Source organism: Desmodus rotundus, chromosome 13, assembly GCF_022682495.2.
Source record: "Desmodus rotundus isolate HL8 chromosome 13, HLdesRot8A.1, whole genome shotgun sequence".
NCBI classification, from domain to species: Eukaryota; Metazoa; Chordata; class Mammalia; order Chiroptera; family Phyllostomidae; genus Desmodus; species Desmodus rotundus.
Genome location: NC_071399.1, coordinates 760,557 through 774,087, shown reverse-complemented (window position 1 = coordinate 774,087; position 13,531 = coordinate 760,557). Strand labels below are relative to the sequence as shown.

The following is a 13,531-nucleotide window of genomic DNA, read 5'->3' as shown; positions in this document are numbered from 1 at the left end:
TTGGCCGAAGTCTGGAGAGAGGACGCTGCAGGGAGCAGGGAAGAGCTCGGCCCGAAGCTCCCCGTGTAGATGGGGTTTTGAAGGAAGCTCAGGTGGAACAGGGGTTGGTCCGTGCCCAGAAGTGTTAACAGCAGTCATTTGATAATAAGTATCCATTGCTTAAAATGGGAGTAGCAGGGGAAAAAGGAAAAGAAAAAAAATTATGACAGAGTGAAGAGAGGTGGGCGGAAATGAAAGAGAAAAATTATGCTTTCAACACCCAAGTCAGCCGCCTCGGGGGAGCATAGCTCATGGGCCTAAGAGCTCAGGGACGCCTGAGTGACCGGGGCTGGGGACCCTGTGCAGCTGGCCCAAGCAGGTCGGTCCAAACGGCCCGGGATCGCCGCCTGCGGTGCCTCTGAGTCCATGTCCCGTCTCCCTTCCAGGTGGGAAGCACGGTATTTTTCAGGTGCAGGAAAGGCTACCACGTCCAAGGCTCCACCACGCGCACCTGCCTGGCCAACCTGACGTGGAGCGGGACCCAGACCGAGTGCATCCGTAAGTAAGGCCCCTCCGCGCGGCCTGAGGCCAGCACCCCGCCCCGCGTTCCCGGGGTCTGGGGAGGGCTTCTCTCCAAGGGAGGTAATGAGGGGCTGGCCTGTTTTCCTTTGATTGTTTTTAGTTCCCTAAACCAATGTTTCTCAAGGTTTGATTCCCTAGAACCCGTGGGGTCAGCATCCCCTGGAGGTTTGGTGGACATGGGGACTTTCTCCGCCCCCTATCCACACCTGTCAATCAGAAAGCCCAGGAGGGGCGTGGCAGGGTGAGGCGGGGCGAGGAAGGACAGCAGTCTGGCTTACCTGGCGCTCCAGGTGATACTGAGGCCCCGCAAGCCTGAGAAAGCCCCGTAGCCCTTCCCTACCGTGGACGGCAGTGTAGTGGCATCGTGGGGAGGAAGCTGGCGTCCTTCTAGCTGCTGTCTTTCCTTCCAGCCAGTCCCCATCCGACTGCCAGGGAGGGCGCAGCGGGGGAGGTGAGGTGTCCGAGGATCAGCGGGAATATTGGAAATGAGTGTTTGGCGGTCCGGGAGGACTGACCATTCCCGCGGCCCCTCAGGATCAAAGTTGACGTCCTGACTGAGCCGTAAGCGTTCAGAGACGCGTCCACCCCACTGGGTGGACGATGAGTGAGGCAGCCCTCACCCACGCCAGCTTGGCATCTCTCTCACCGGTAAACACCGCAAGAGCAGAGTGCTGTAAAAATTACCCAGACGGGAGATGAGATATGATATCTGTGTGTATTGATCGGTATTGTGAGACACGTATTTGTCTCAAAGCTGCCCACGCGACCCTGAATCTCTCCCCAGATTATGTATGTGGGTGTTAATGTGCATGTAAACAGGCACACGCGTGTAGACACGCCTGTGTGTGTTCAGTTTCCTGACATCGGATCTCCGTCACTCTGAAGTCTGCTGAGTCCAAAGTGTCGTGAGGCTTCCAACAGCCACAGTCACAATTTTAGTATTGCAAACTTATTTTATGATAACCTGCCACGTCCCTTACTTGGCGTGTGTATCAGCGTATACACTTTACAAAGAACGTGGGGTGACTTGAGAGCTCAACGTCACAACCTTACTGATTCCTGAGTTACATTCGGAAAGGAAATGAGACTCTCTAGCAATTCAGTTACTAAACACACATCACATTGTTACCAAAATTAATTACTCATTTAACTAACCAGTCAACTCTCTAGGCGTATTTCTACACATGTGCCAATCTATGCTTGTTCAGTTGACAGGACTGGCTTTTTAAGGAGATACAACATAGTACTGATCTTAATGGTATATCCAAAATAATCTGTTTATTCCAAAGCTGTGATTTCCATTCTAAATTTCTCCACATAATTACACACACATTTGTCGAGAGGAAGCTCTATATGCATTATATACGGGGGTGGGCGAAAGTAGGTTGCTAGTTATTCATATGGAAAATAATATACTGACAAATAATAATACAAGAATACATTCTGTGTTTTGCATACTCATAACTGTAAACTACTTTTGTATGTACGGGTATATATATGTGGATGGAGGGAGAGGGAGAGACAGGAAGGAGGGGCAAACACCAGCCCTCCCTCCTGTTGAAAGGTGCAGAGGGAGAGGGGAATATCGGTGATAATTCAGTTGATAACTGTATTCACACTTTTAAAATACAAAGTGACTTTAAAGCCATTTCCAGAGTGTTGCCTTATTTCTTCATGTCTTTAGACACGAAGGTTAAGTGCATAATAAACCAAGTCTGAGCATTTCCTAACAGAATAAATGCCATTCCAGCTCACGCCTGCAGACAGCCAGAAACGCCGGCCCACGCGGACGTCAGAGCCATCGACCTCCCCACGTTCGGTTACACCTTGGTGTACACCTGCCACCCGGGGTTCTTCCTGGCCGGGGGCTCTGAGCACCGGACGTGCAAAGCCGACATGAAGTGGACGGGGAAGTCACCTGTCTGTAAAAGTAAGTTGCCGGAGGAGCGCAGCTCCTGCGAAGGGCAGAGAGGAAGCCCGCCGCCCACCAGGCTTGGGTGCCGGAGGGAGACCCCTGAGCAAACAGCCTCCTGGGCGCGGTGGCGGGCGCCCGACTCTGTCCGTGCTTCCTGTGTGTGGGCCGTGTGTGCACGTGTGTGCAGTACGTGTCTGGCACTGTGGAGGCGTAGGTGAAGGAGAGATGCAGGTATTACTGTGTGCTGATCACATTGTAACCCGAAGAGAAAAGCTGTTTGGCTGAGGAAAAGCAGCATGAGTTACAAGAAAATAACACATATTTTGGAAAAACGTATTTTTTAATGAAAAGGGGCAATATCACCAAGTATGGGTGCATAGTAAATTGAACTCTGTCATTTTTAAGACCACAAGCTGTGTGGTGGTGGAATTGAAGTTTACATACGTGTTCTTGACGCTGGTTCTATTTTTCTTTAATTACAAAAGCAACTAACACGGAAATGATGAGTAGTAGTAACTCCGGGCCAGACTTCCTGGTGGCCGGCCTCCCAGGCCCCTCCCCAAACTTAGACCCTGCACACACACTGGGTACGGAACACCATCGATGAAGGGCGTGCGAGCGCGCGAGGAATCCACGGCCCTAGTTTTAGTTTCCTGGAGCTCATTTATAGTTCTGACGTCAGCAATTCTTCACCCTCACCCTCGCCCTTGTCTAACCAGAAGTCGAAGTGAACAGACTAAAAAAAAAAAATGATAATGTGTAGTTTGATGCAAAACTAGAAAAACTAAGAAATTATGACGTTAGTTTAGCTTGATAGACCAAATCAAATACTCTGCAAGAGACACGGTTTGGCGTCACTCCGTGGTGACTGGTAAGCACACGGACTCTGGGCAGGGACTTGTCAAGCGAAGGGAAGTTCTGAAGTCCAAGTTCTTCTATCGCCTTTCGGTCAGGGGCAGCGTATCCCACGCAGGAGTCAGGAAACGGACCAAAAATACCCTGCTTTGCAAGGCTCTCTGTTGTAGCACGATAAACAGAAACGCACGGGTCGGACTGGGCTGATGCTTCCCCAGGCGGCTTTTCCCACCGTCGCAGAGGGATCTTCAGGGAATTCAGGGAATCCAGGGGCTAAGGTGGATGGGGAGGAGAGGTGCCTCTTCTGTACACTCAAGGAATCTGGAGAGAGGAAAACTGCTTCAATTTGACGTTTTTTTCAAACTGATTCCAAAATACGTGGTTTTGAAAATGACAATTTGTCTTTTTACTTGTAGGTAAAGGAGTGAGAGAAGTTAATGAAACAGTTACTAAAACTCCAGGTTTGTATTCCAGACCAGCGATAGAGTCAAATCAAGTGCAGCCATTGATTGGTTCTCTGCTCCGGGCAGCGAGACAAATTTTGGCGTGCAGATCTCTGACCCCACCAGTCCATGACCGAGTTAGCAGTTCGGTGACCGAAAATGCCAAGGCCACACAACAACTTCCTAGCGCTTTCACGACCGGGGCTGTTAAGGGAAGAGCAGTACTTAGAGGGAGGACCTCCAGCGTGAGAGCACACTGTCAGTGCTGCTAAAGGTGCCTCGGGCACTGTGTGGCGGCCGGGGACCGATGTTGCCGACAGAAAGTGATATAATGGAGAGCCTTATAAAGAGGGTTGGGATCCTTTCCTCTCCCCAAGGAAGTGGACGTGGGTGAGGCCTTTGACCCCAAGTGAGCGGCTCAAACGTGGAGCCCGCTCTCCCCATGATTCTCCGTGCTCCAGGCACCCTCTGCCCCCGAGATGTGCACTAGCTCCCTCTGCTACATGCAGTGCCTGGCTAAACGCACAACTGAGCAAATCCAAAAGACACAGCTCCGCCTCCTAAGGAAGCTGTTCGTTCTTACTCCCAGTCAACCAGCCCGTCTTATCTGTGATATCAAATCTAGGCAGCATTTAAACAGTATGGTGTTCCCCAAATTATAAGTTGAGTCAAGCTTTTTTTAGACAGCAATAGAAAATCTTTGTAAATATATAAAACCACTTCCCTGGATTTCCCGTACTTGGGTTTTAACACGGATTTCTTAGACTTAATGATCTATTATAGTGTCAACTGTGCAGGGTGTGAAAAATACCTCGTTGATCACATGCTGGGTCACACCTAAAAATCCTTAGAGGAGGCAAAAAGTCACTACATGATTACAGGAATTTCTGCAAGTGAATCACGAAGTATAAAAACTCCTTTTTAAAACTATTTTCCCAGGCTATTCTATTTGGCTGTTATTTACAGACCGAGTGAAATCAACACTCCCTGTCCAGGCTACATTGTCTTCCATGGAAGGCAACGTTGCAGGTGGCAGTGGCGGTGTGTGTGTTCCGCTCCCGTTTGCTTACGTTCTGTTTAAGAAACTGAAACAGTGTATCCCATTTTGTTTGCTCTCTGAAGGTGCATGCATTGCCATTGTTATACCCCATTTCCTTCTCTCAGAAGGGGCGCGTGGGTTAAATGCAGCTCTGTCAACATGGCTCATTCTGACACGCCTGCTCTCTGGCATTTGCACTACTGCACACTACCAGCTGCGAGTCTGTGACAAGGACCCAGAATGATCCATCAGCTCCTCACAGCCACGTGTGAACACAAACGAGCCACTTCGGAGGCCCTGCTCTGGGCCTCCACCAAGAGTCCCTCCGGTGAAGGGCTCAGTAAGCACATTAGAAGCCCCACCCGAGTGGGTAAATTCTGATTAGGGAAATCAAGCTGTCTTGATATTATTTTAAAGGCTACTCATTTTAGTAAAGGAAGCCACATGGGGCTTGCCAGTGAAGACCCAGCATCCGTGAGGCTGGTAGACAGGAGGCCGTGTTTAGTGCCGGTTCTCAACAAGCAAATGCGTGAGATGCTGGCGTTGATGTCTCAGTGTTACTCTTGTTTAATTTCTTGAGTTGTGGTTTGGAAGTCGGGTCCACTCAGAACAGTAGGCGTGATGACGTTCTGTCCGTCTTGGACTCTCCCGGTGCCAGGATGTGTCTTATGGGTCAGCCTGTCTGGGAGGACAGGGAAACGCCAAGCGGACCATTTAGACCAGGAGCCGTGGCCACGGCACCGCACCTCCATGTCCCCGGCATCGGCTGCTCTAAGTGGACCTGCTAAAAAGTGTACTTCGGGAGAAACCAATCTTTAATTCCACCTTGCAAGTCGAGCTGCGTGTTTCCTCCGATGCCACTTGCGGGGGCCCTTGTCTTGTCATCCAGTGGGGGCCCCGCCCGGGGTGCATCTGAGGGACAAACGGCGCAGGCCCTGGCCCGGCCCACCTCGGGCTCCCCAGAGCACCCCCGGCCAGTGCCGTGAGAAGGGCCGCACTTCAGGCACGTGGGCTGGCAGAGATGTGGGAAAATAAGTTTAATTTTCACAGTCAGTCACCAACAAGAGAGAACATCTCAGCGATCTTTGTGAGTTGTCCTGTCCCAGATGAATTTTAATGTTTTAAAAGACTTCTTGCCTTTTCTTTCTGAACTCATACACACATGTGACATGGGCCACCCTGTCATCTGGCCTTCTTCCCCGGGGTGGGGCGTCTCCAGGGGGAGAGGGCAGGGGGAGAGGGTTTGGCTCACGGAACAGCGCTGTCTTTGTAAGCGGCGTGGCCAGCGCACGCGGGGCCGTGCCGTGCAGGTTGCCTGCCAGCAGCGATTTTCTGGGGCCGTGTACTGTACATCTTACTAAGCACAACACGACCTAACCCGGTGCCGGCAGACCCGCTCCCACACGCACTCCAGCCTGGGCAGGTCTGCTCTGCGTCTGAACTCTGTCTCCCCCAAAGTGACAAACACGTGCCTGCCCCTCACGGGAGCCCCCCGGGGGTTCACTTGAGTTTCACACGCGCTGCGAGGGGCCTGTGTGCGATCCATCACCCTGGTCTTCGTCACTGTTCTCGTGTCTGGCGTCTCCCCGAACCAGTCCGCCTTCTCTGTTGTGAAAGACCCGAGTAGCTTGGTTGCGTGTCTGCTAATCCGCGCCTGTGTTTCCTCCCCCACAGTTCCTTCGGATGTGTTTTTCGTCAGCTCGGTGTGGCAGGGCCATTATGAGCATTTAGGGAAAAGACAGCCGGCGACGCTGACGGTGGACTTCTTCAATGCCAGCAGCAGCAAGGTCAACGCCACCTTCCGCACCACGGCCCAGGTGGAGCTGAAGCTGACAGGTAGGCCCGGGTTGTCCTGAGAGGGGGACCTGGGACAGCAGCCCCCTGACCGCACCCTGCGCCCCGGGGAACAGGCTCCGCCCTGCCCTAGAACCTTTCCCACTCTGCTGGCTCTGCCTCCAAAGGTGCATCACCTCAGGGCCCAGGCCGGCAATTTTCTCCTTTTGAGGCTCACAAACCAGTACAGAAAAGGTCACCCATTTGCTCCAGATTATGCACATAATATATTAAGTCAAAGATGGGAGCTTTAAGTCCAGAGATGCAGGTTTCTAAAAAGTATTCTTTGATAGACGTTTTTTTTCTTTTTAACCAAAACCTTAACTCTAACCCTAGATATTCTGTTTTTCTTTTTTTAATGTGTTTGCTCCTGGTTTTGTGGTGTTTTAGTTTTTTGAGGGTTTTTTTGGGGGGGGTCATCCCACCGTTAATAAAATGACAGCTTAGACTTGCCGGCGAAAGGTCGTTCCCTCCACCTGCGGCACAGAGCAGGCCAGAGTTTGAGAGGTTGCAGTGATGCAGATGTCGGAGCCGCTGGGGGCGGAGGGGACCCTGGCCCACAGGCAGGCCCTCGGCTGTCCTTGTCAGCTGGGACTTGAACGGCGGCTCCCCACCCTTCCTGTTTGCTCGGCAGCGGGGACAGCGGCTGGGATGTCGTAGGGAGTTGCTTCTCTGGTTTCTGTCCAAGATCAAGCTGCTGTGTGTTCCGAAACAGTCAGGGGCACTGTCCCCCGTCCTGTCTTCTCCATGCGGAGGAGACGGGTTCACTGTCACGTGTTTATGTGCCTGGGCCCCTCCCACGGGCAGGGGACTCGCTGTGGTTGCCAACGGGTCCTCACGTGCGTGCCGACCGCTGCATCTCTGGGCGAGAGTGTGGGACAGCCCCTCCGCCTTCCCAAGGAGCTGGGCGGTGTGACTGTTGAGTCACTTTGTGCCCGAGAGCTTACGGGCCACCCGGGTGTGTCCGTCACCCCCTGGCCACCACACCGCTCACTTCATCTCAGTGGGTGGGTCTCCCCGTGGCACACATGCAGCTGTCTGCGGGGTTTTGGCTCAGGGGTGAGGGTCAGATTCCCACCATAAGCAAGACCATGCTGCATTTCAAAAATGAATATGATTGAAAGCATGTTAGTTTTGTTCTTACTGTGGAGTAAGTAGGTTGAAATGTTTGACCAAAGTGCGTGGACGATACCCAGTCAAGACAGACGAGGGCTTGAGGAAGAGACGATTTCAAGGAGAGAGGTGCTGAAGCTCGAATTTAAAAACATAATAACAATTTATCCGTGATATTATCACCTCTGGGCCGTATTCCCGATCAAACATGCCACCGTCGGTCCCCCTGTGAGTCCCAGTCACACGGGGCGCCCTGGCTCTCCTTGCAGGCGTGTACAAGAAGGAGGAGGCCCACCTGCTTCTGAGAGCCATTGGCACACACGGCCCGGCGGACATCTTTGTCGGCCAGCTCGACGACGGCACCTGGGGGCTGGACGGCTACGTAAGTGTCTGTGGGACGGCTGAGCGCCAAAGGGTCCCCGAGGTGCGGGCGACAGGGGGTGTCCATGAGACAAGCAGGGAGGGCCGGTGCTTGGAGGGACGCAGTGGTCCCTCTGCGAGGTGACCTGGCCCTGTACCCCTCATCTTAGCACAGAAGAAACCGAGTCCCCAAATGAGACCCTGATGGGCCAAGGTGAATGGGCTATCACTGCCGGGGCCACAGCAAGGACACAGACTCAGGTCCCGAGGCCGCTGACAGCCACTCCGAACGTCCCAAACGGCCGCTCCCAGATGAGTGGAGGTAGTCAGGACGCCCCCTTGAGTGCCCTTCTCTGCAACTCAAGCATGTTTTAGCGCTGTGATTTGCCACCTGGCCCAGCGGGCCCAGCCTCACGTGACACATGCCAGCCCACAGCGATGACAGAGGGCGTCTTGCATAATGCAGGCTATACACGGGTCCCTATTTCCGTCCCTTTTACAAAGGACACCTCACCTATTACACCTCACCTTTTACAGCTCACCTATGCGTATACTGCAAATTTACAAGCCACTTTTGAGGTCAAAATGAGTCAGAACTTGTGTTCTTAACTCTTACATCTATATATTTAAAATGTTAACTACATAGTTACACCGTAAGGAACGGCAAAAAGAAAACATCAGCCTGTCCTCTCTGAGCAAGAGAGAACGCGGGATCTTAGGTGAGGGGGAGTGCACGCTGCGCCCTCACTCCACGTTCTTTGCCCTCTTCTCCAACCGCAGGTCTCCTCGGGACTCGAGCGGGGAGGGTTCACCTTTCAAGGCGAAGTCCGTGGCAAAGACTTCGGAAAGTTCAAGCTGGAGAGGCAAGGTGAGCGGAGTGCAGGCTGCTTCCAAAGGGAGGGAGTGGCTGGCAGGCAGGCTGGGCGAAGGACGTGCTGAGAAGTGACAGGGAGGCTGGCCAGAAAGCAGCACAGTTGGAAACGGCTGCAAGAGAACAGGTTTTGTAACTCAGTGGGAAACAAAGAAACAAAATAGCAGTCCAGAGCTGGAACAGCGGGAGCGTGCCAGGCGTGGTACTGCTATCCTCGCTGCAGAGCGTGACAGTGAGAGTGAGGGGAGGAAGAAAAGCAAGACAATTAGAGAATTCAGCAAACTCGATTACCTAAGACAGTTACACGTACGTGTGATTAGAAGTCACCAAAAGCAATGAAAAGAGCGCCAAGGTCAAAAGTATATACGATGAACTCAAAGATAGGTCATTGTCAGTTATCGAAACGTCCAAGTGTTTAAAAATGACCTGGGGGAAGCAGAAAGAGGCCGCGGGTGCCAGTTCGGGTGGGTGTCAAGGACAACCTGGCAACACCCTCTCATCCAACAGTTCTACCCCAGAGGGTATGGCAGACCGGTGTCAAAACTTTCATTTTCCTCTTCCAGTGTGTCTCAAGCAGGGCTGCTGTTAACAGTTTAAATTAGAAATAGTCTCTCCATTCCACATAGCGATCATAAAGGAGCTGCTGAAAGACATAACTTTATGCTGTGTGCCAGATTAAACAGAAGTAATAATTTCATTTAGCGTATTTCGTGAAAGTAACGAGGGCTGTGCATCGGTGTGGAAAGACATTCGTACCTACATGAGAAAAAGCCCACTAGAGACAGACAGACAGACGGACACATCCTCCTCCTTGCTCAGTCTCCCTCTCTGCTCCTTGGGTCTTACCTTAGTAAGGTAGAAGGAACACACTCAGTAGTCTCGGGCTCTGGGTGAGTGACAACATTCTGTTCTTCCTCTGGAATCTCGCCGTGCAGAGTGAAAGACGCCATCCACCAAAACACACGTATGGTGTGCTTCTGTTTCTAGGAAACGCCCAGAACAAGCCAGTCGATAGGCAGAAGGTAGATCCATGTCTGCCTGGACTTGGGGTAGGCAGGATGAGGGATGTCTGCTCAGGGACCCCAGGTTTATTCCAGGGGAGGAGACAGTGTCCCTAAAGTAGATCGTGGGCGTGACCGCAGCCCTGGAAACACCACAACACACAGCGAGCTCGAAGACCTCGGACGGTGTGTGTGCTTTAAACGGGGAGCTCTACAGTGTGTGAGCGCCTTTGACGGTGCTGCTTAAAGATGGAGGGGCCTAGGCCGCAGCAGGTGAACAGCAGCTCACCCTCACTCCTGAGTAAGGAAGTGCAGGCGGGGCAGTGAGTAGGTGCTATGGTGGCCCGTGAGAGTAGCCAGGGCAGGCGGGGGGGGGGGGGGGGGGGGGGGCAGAGGGAGGGGGAAGGGAGGGGGACGGGGAGCGAGGGGAGGAGGTGGCAGTTCGATATATATCGCACAGGGGGCGCAGATGGCTTTGTCATGGCCCGAGCGAAATAACACTGAAACGAAGCCGGACCACCGCCTTGGAGGGCGGTTGGGTGAGATACAGGGGCACAGAGGCTACGCACTCAGCTCGACTCTGTCCCGCCTGGTCAGACCCTGCTGGCGGGCAGCTGTGGCCAAGGCATTGCTGCGTCATTAGAGAAAAACAACAGCCCCAACGGCCGTCAGCAGCGGGCTGGCTGGCTAAACTCCAGGTCGGTAATGAATATGGTAGAGGGCTGTGCACCCATTAAATCTGACCTCTACGTGCCGACGGAGGAACCCCAAAATATACGGTTCAGGCTAAAACGCCAAATATGAAACCTGTGAATCATCGGCCCATTTTTTAGAAAAGTAATAAAAGAGACACAATCATATTATGAACAGTTCTTCCCGAAAGGTCACTCCCAACACCCCAAACCTATGGCATGCGGGGAGCCGAGGGGACCTTCATTTCCATTGACCTTTTTACTATTTATTTCCATACCTTTTTATGCCATTTTAATTAATACCATGTGCATGTATTACCCTTTCAATTATTAAAACAAGGTAAATACCTGAAATTAACCAGGAGCGTCAGACAGCCTCCTAATTCCTGGGAAAGGTTGGCTGCATAATTCACCACACCCCCTTCCACACTGCTCCGTGTTAGGTAGGGTGAGAAGTCCCTCACGGTGTGTAGATTTTCCAGGATGTTATTGATCCGGAGTCTGATACCTATTATGGCCAAAAGTATATGGTCTTGTTGCGGAAAATAACTTCAGTTAATTTAAGCAGACTACGAATTTGGGGAAAGGAGGTGAGGAGACTCCCGGGAGGGTGGAAACGTGGAGAAGGCTTAGGGCTCCCTCCTGGGAACCAGGGGGCGCTGATGTACCAGACACACGGCACTGTTTTTTTTGTCCTTTTGTGTCACAAATCTGCGTGTCTAGCACCTGCTGATCCAGGTCTAGCGCAGGCCCCCGGGGGTTCGGGAGAAAAGCTGCCCGACCTGGCCTGGCGTGGCGGCACTTCCCGCCCTTGTTTCAAGCGGTAGAGATGTCCCGACACGTGGTCCTCACAGCAAAGCTATGAGGTGTGTGCCCTGGGGGGCCGTGCCCAGGACGCCCCGGCCGATGGTGGCTGGGACTCCCAGCAGCCCTGGCCCAGAGATAGTGCTTGGTGCTTGTTCCGTGCTCCACTGGCACCACCACCGGGGCCATCCGTATTGTCCCCACAGCCACGGGGGTCAAGTCCAAGCCTGCCTCACTCCCTCCAAGTTCAGTGTCCAGGGTGGGAGCGTCCGTGTGACCCAACTGCTCACATGCCGGCGCCCGGACACGGAGATTCAGAGAGAACGGGCACCTGGCGTGCAGGTGTGGACGCGTCTGAAAATCAGCAGTCACATCTGAGTCCCTCGTGCTGCTGATGAGGAAGGGTCTCAGGAAGATGCGGTGGCGTGACAAAGAGCCAGCACCAGCGTGAAATAAATGCATCCTAGGGCTCCAGGGGGTAGGGAGTGGCAGGGGACAAGTAGCATTTGTACCTTCCTCACGGGGAAATCGAAGAGTTTTCATTTACAAAGCTATTTAAGGAGTTTAAACATTCCATTGTTTCTCTGCGCTGAGGTTTGTAGAAAGAAAGAAAACAAGGCTTCGCTCGCAGCTCAGCGTTCCACGCGCTCGGGAACTGCACTCCGGAACCAGCAGCGCCGCCCACCGCGCACGCTCCCGGGGCTTCGCGCCCACGCGGTTGTCGGGGACTGTGCGCACAGTCAGACCGTGCAGGCCTGTCGCCCTCCGCGCCCCGGGAGCGTGACACTTAATAAAGTCCCGCTGGCCGTCTCCCGACGGGTCGGGTTTTGTGTCTCGGTCACAGAGACGCACGTTAGCGTCTCTCCGAAGGAGTATCGGGGGTCCTGGTGGGACTTAACTGCTGCTTCCTGGAGAATTTACACTCACGCGTAAACATGTCTCGCGGGTGTTTGCTCTTCGGGGCACAGCTGACCGTCCCTTCTGTCTTCCAGACCCGCTGAGCGCCGACCAGGACCCCGCGCGCCGCCCCCCGGGCACCAGCAGCGGCTCCGTGGCGGCGGCCATCCTCGTCCCGTTCTTCGCTCTGATCCTGTCGGGGTTCGCCTTTTACCTCTACAAACACAGGTGCGGCGCGCGTTCACCTCTCCCTTTAACAAATTCAGAGGGAGGCCTCCCTGCGCACACAGCGATATCACGCGCTCCGTCTCATGGAAAAGTGCCCCACTAATGGGCATGTGCCTCCCAACAGAAAAATGGCAAAATTTCAAAAAAAGAAAACAAAAACCTTAAATGAAATTGATCCTTTCCTTGGCATTGGCATGGAGACCAAAAAAAAAAAAAAGCAAAAATAAATTTTGAAGAAATTAGAGATTCACTTACACTTTCTCTCTGTGGAAAATGTATTACCTGGAGGAAATTGGCCCGTGCCAAAGTTCTTAAAATATTCTTTGGGATACTGGCATTCCTTACAGGTAATAAATGATCCTGTGAATAAGATTAATTTATGCTAAGTGTGTCTTACGTTTATTAATGTAGTACAGATATTTCTATTTAATCCTGGCCAAAAAAAAACACACTAATGTGAGGAGGTTGTTTTTTTTTTAATGACTCATGAAATAGCTTTCACTCTGTGTCTTTATGCTTTTTTTGAAATATAAAAAAGTAAGAATGTTACTTCCCAACTATATTATGCTAGCTGCTTGCAAGTATGCCTCCGCTTTTGTGTGGTTGGTAACGTTCTTACTTTAGAGATGTGGGCCAGGGAGAGGGATCTCAGACGGTCTCCCCGCGATCGCAGACTGACACTTCCGTGTAGGGTAATGCGTCAGAGAGAAGAAGTCTTAGCACCCAAGTCTGATGAGCCTTATAACCAAATTTCGGTTTGGAACTAGTTGAAAATTTAGCAAATGTACAAATACATCCCACCACCTTCTGCAGAAAAACCCATCATTGGAGGAAGTGCTTCTCATCACGTCCCAGATTGTTCCTCCTTCACAAGATGCTCTAAGACATGTAATGTCCTCACGGCGACACAGGCCTGCAG

The 13,531-nt window shown here is 52.3% G+C and overlaps 1 protein-coding gene across 1 annotated transcript in view; it reads left to right on the top strand.

The window, feature by feature from the left end:
* CSMD1 (CUB and Sushi multiple domains 1) overlaps positions 1-13,531 on the top strand; it is a 1,050,215-nt gene that overhangs the window by 1,033,786 nt on the left and 2,898 nt on the right. The window contains exons 63-69 of the mRNA XM_053916503.2: positions 426-537; positions 2,312-2,491; positions 3,748-3,792; positions 6,488-6,649; positions 8,029-8,141; positions 8,900-8,987; positions 12,480-12,612. Of these exons, the coding sequence (XP_053772478.1) occupies positions 426-537; positions 2,312-2,491; positions 3,748-3,792; positions 6,488-6,649; positions 8,029-8,141; positions 8,900-8,987; positions 12,480-12,612 (833 nt within the window). The remainder of the gene's footprint in view (positions 1-425; positions 538-2,311; positions 2,492-3,747; positions 3,793-6,487; positions 6,650-8,028; positions 8,142-8,899; positions 8,988-12,479; positions 12,613-13,531) is intronic.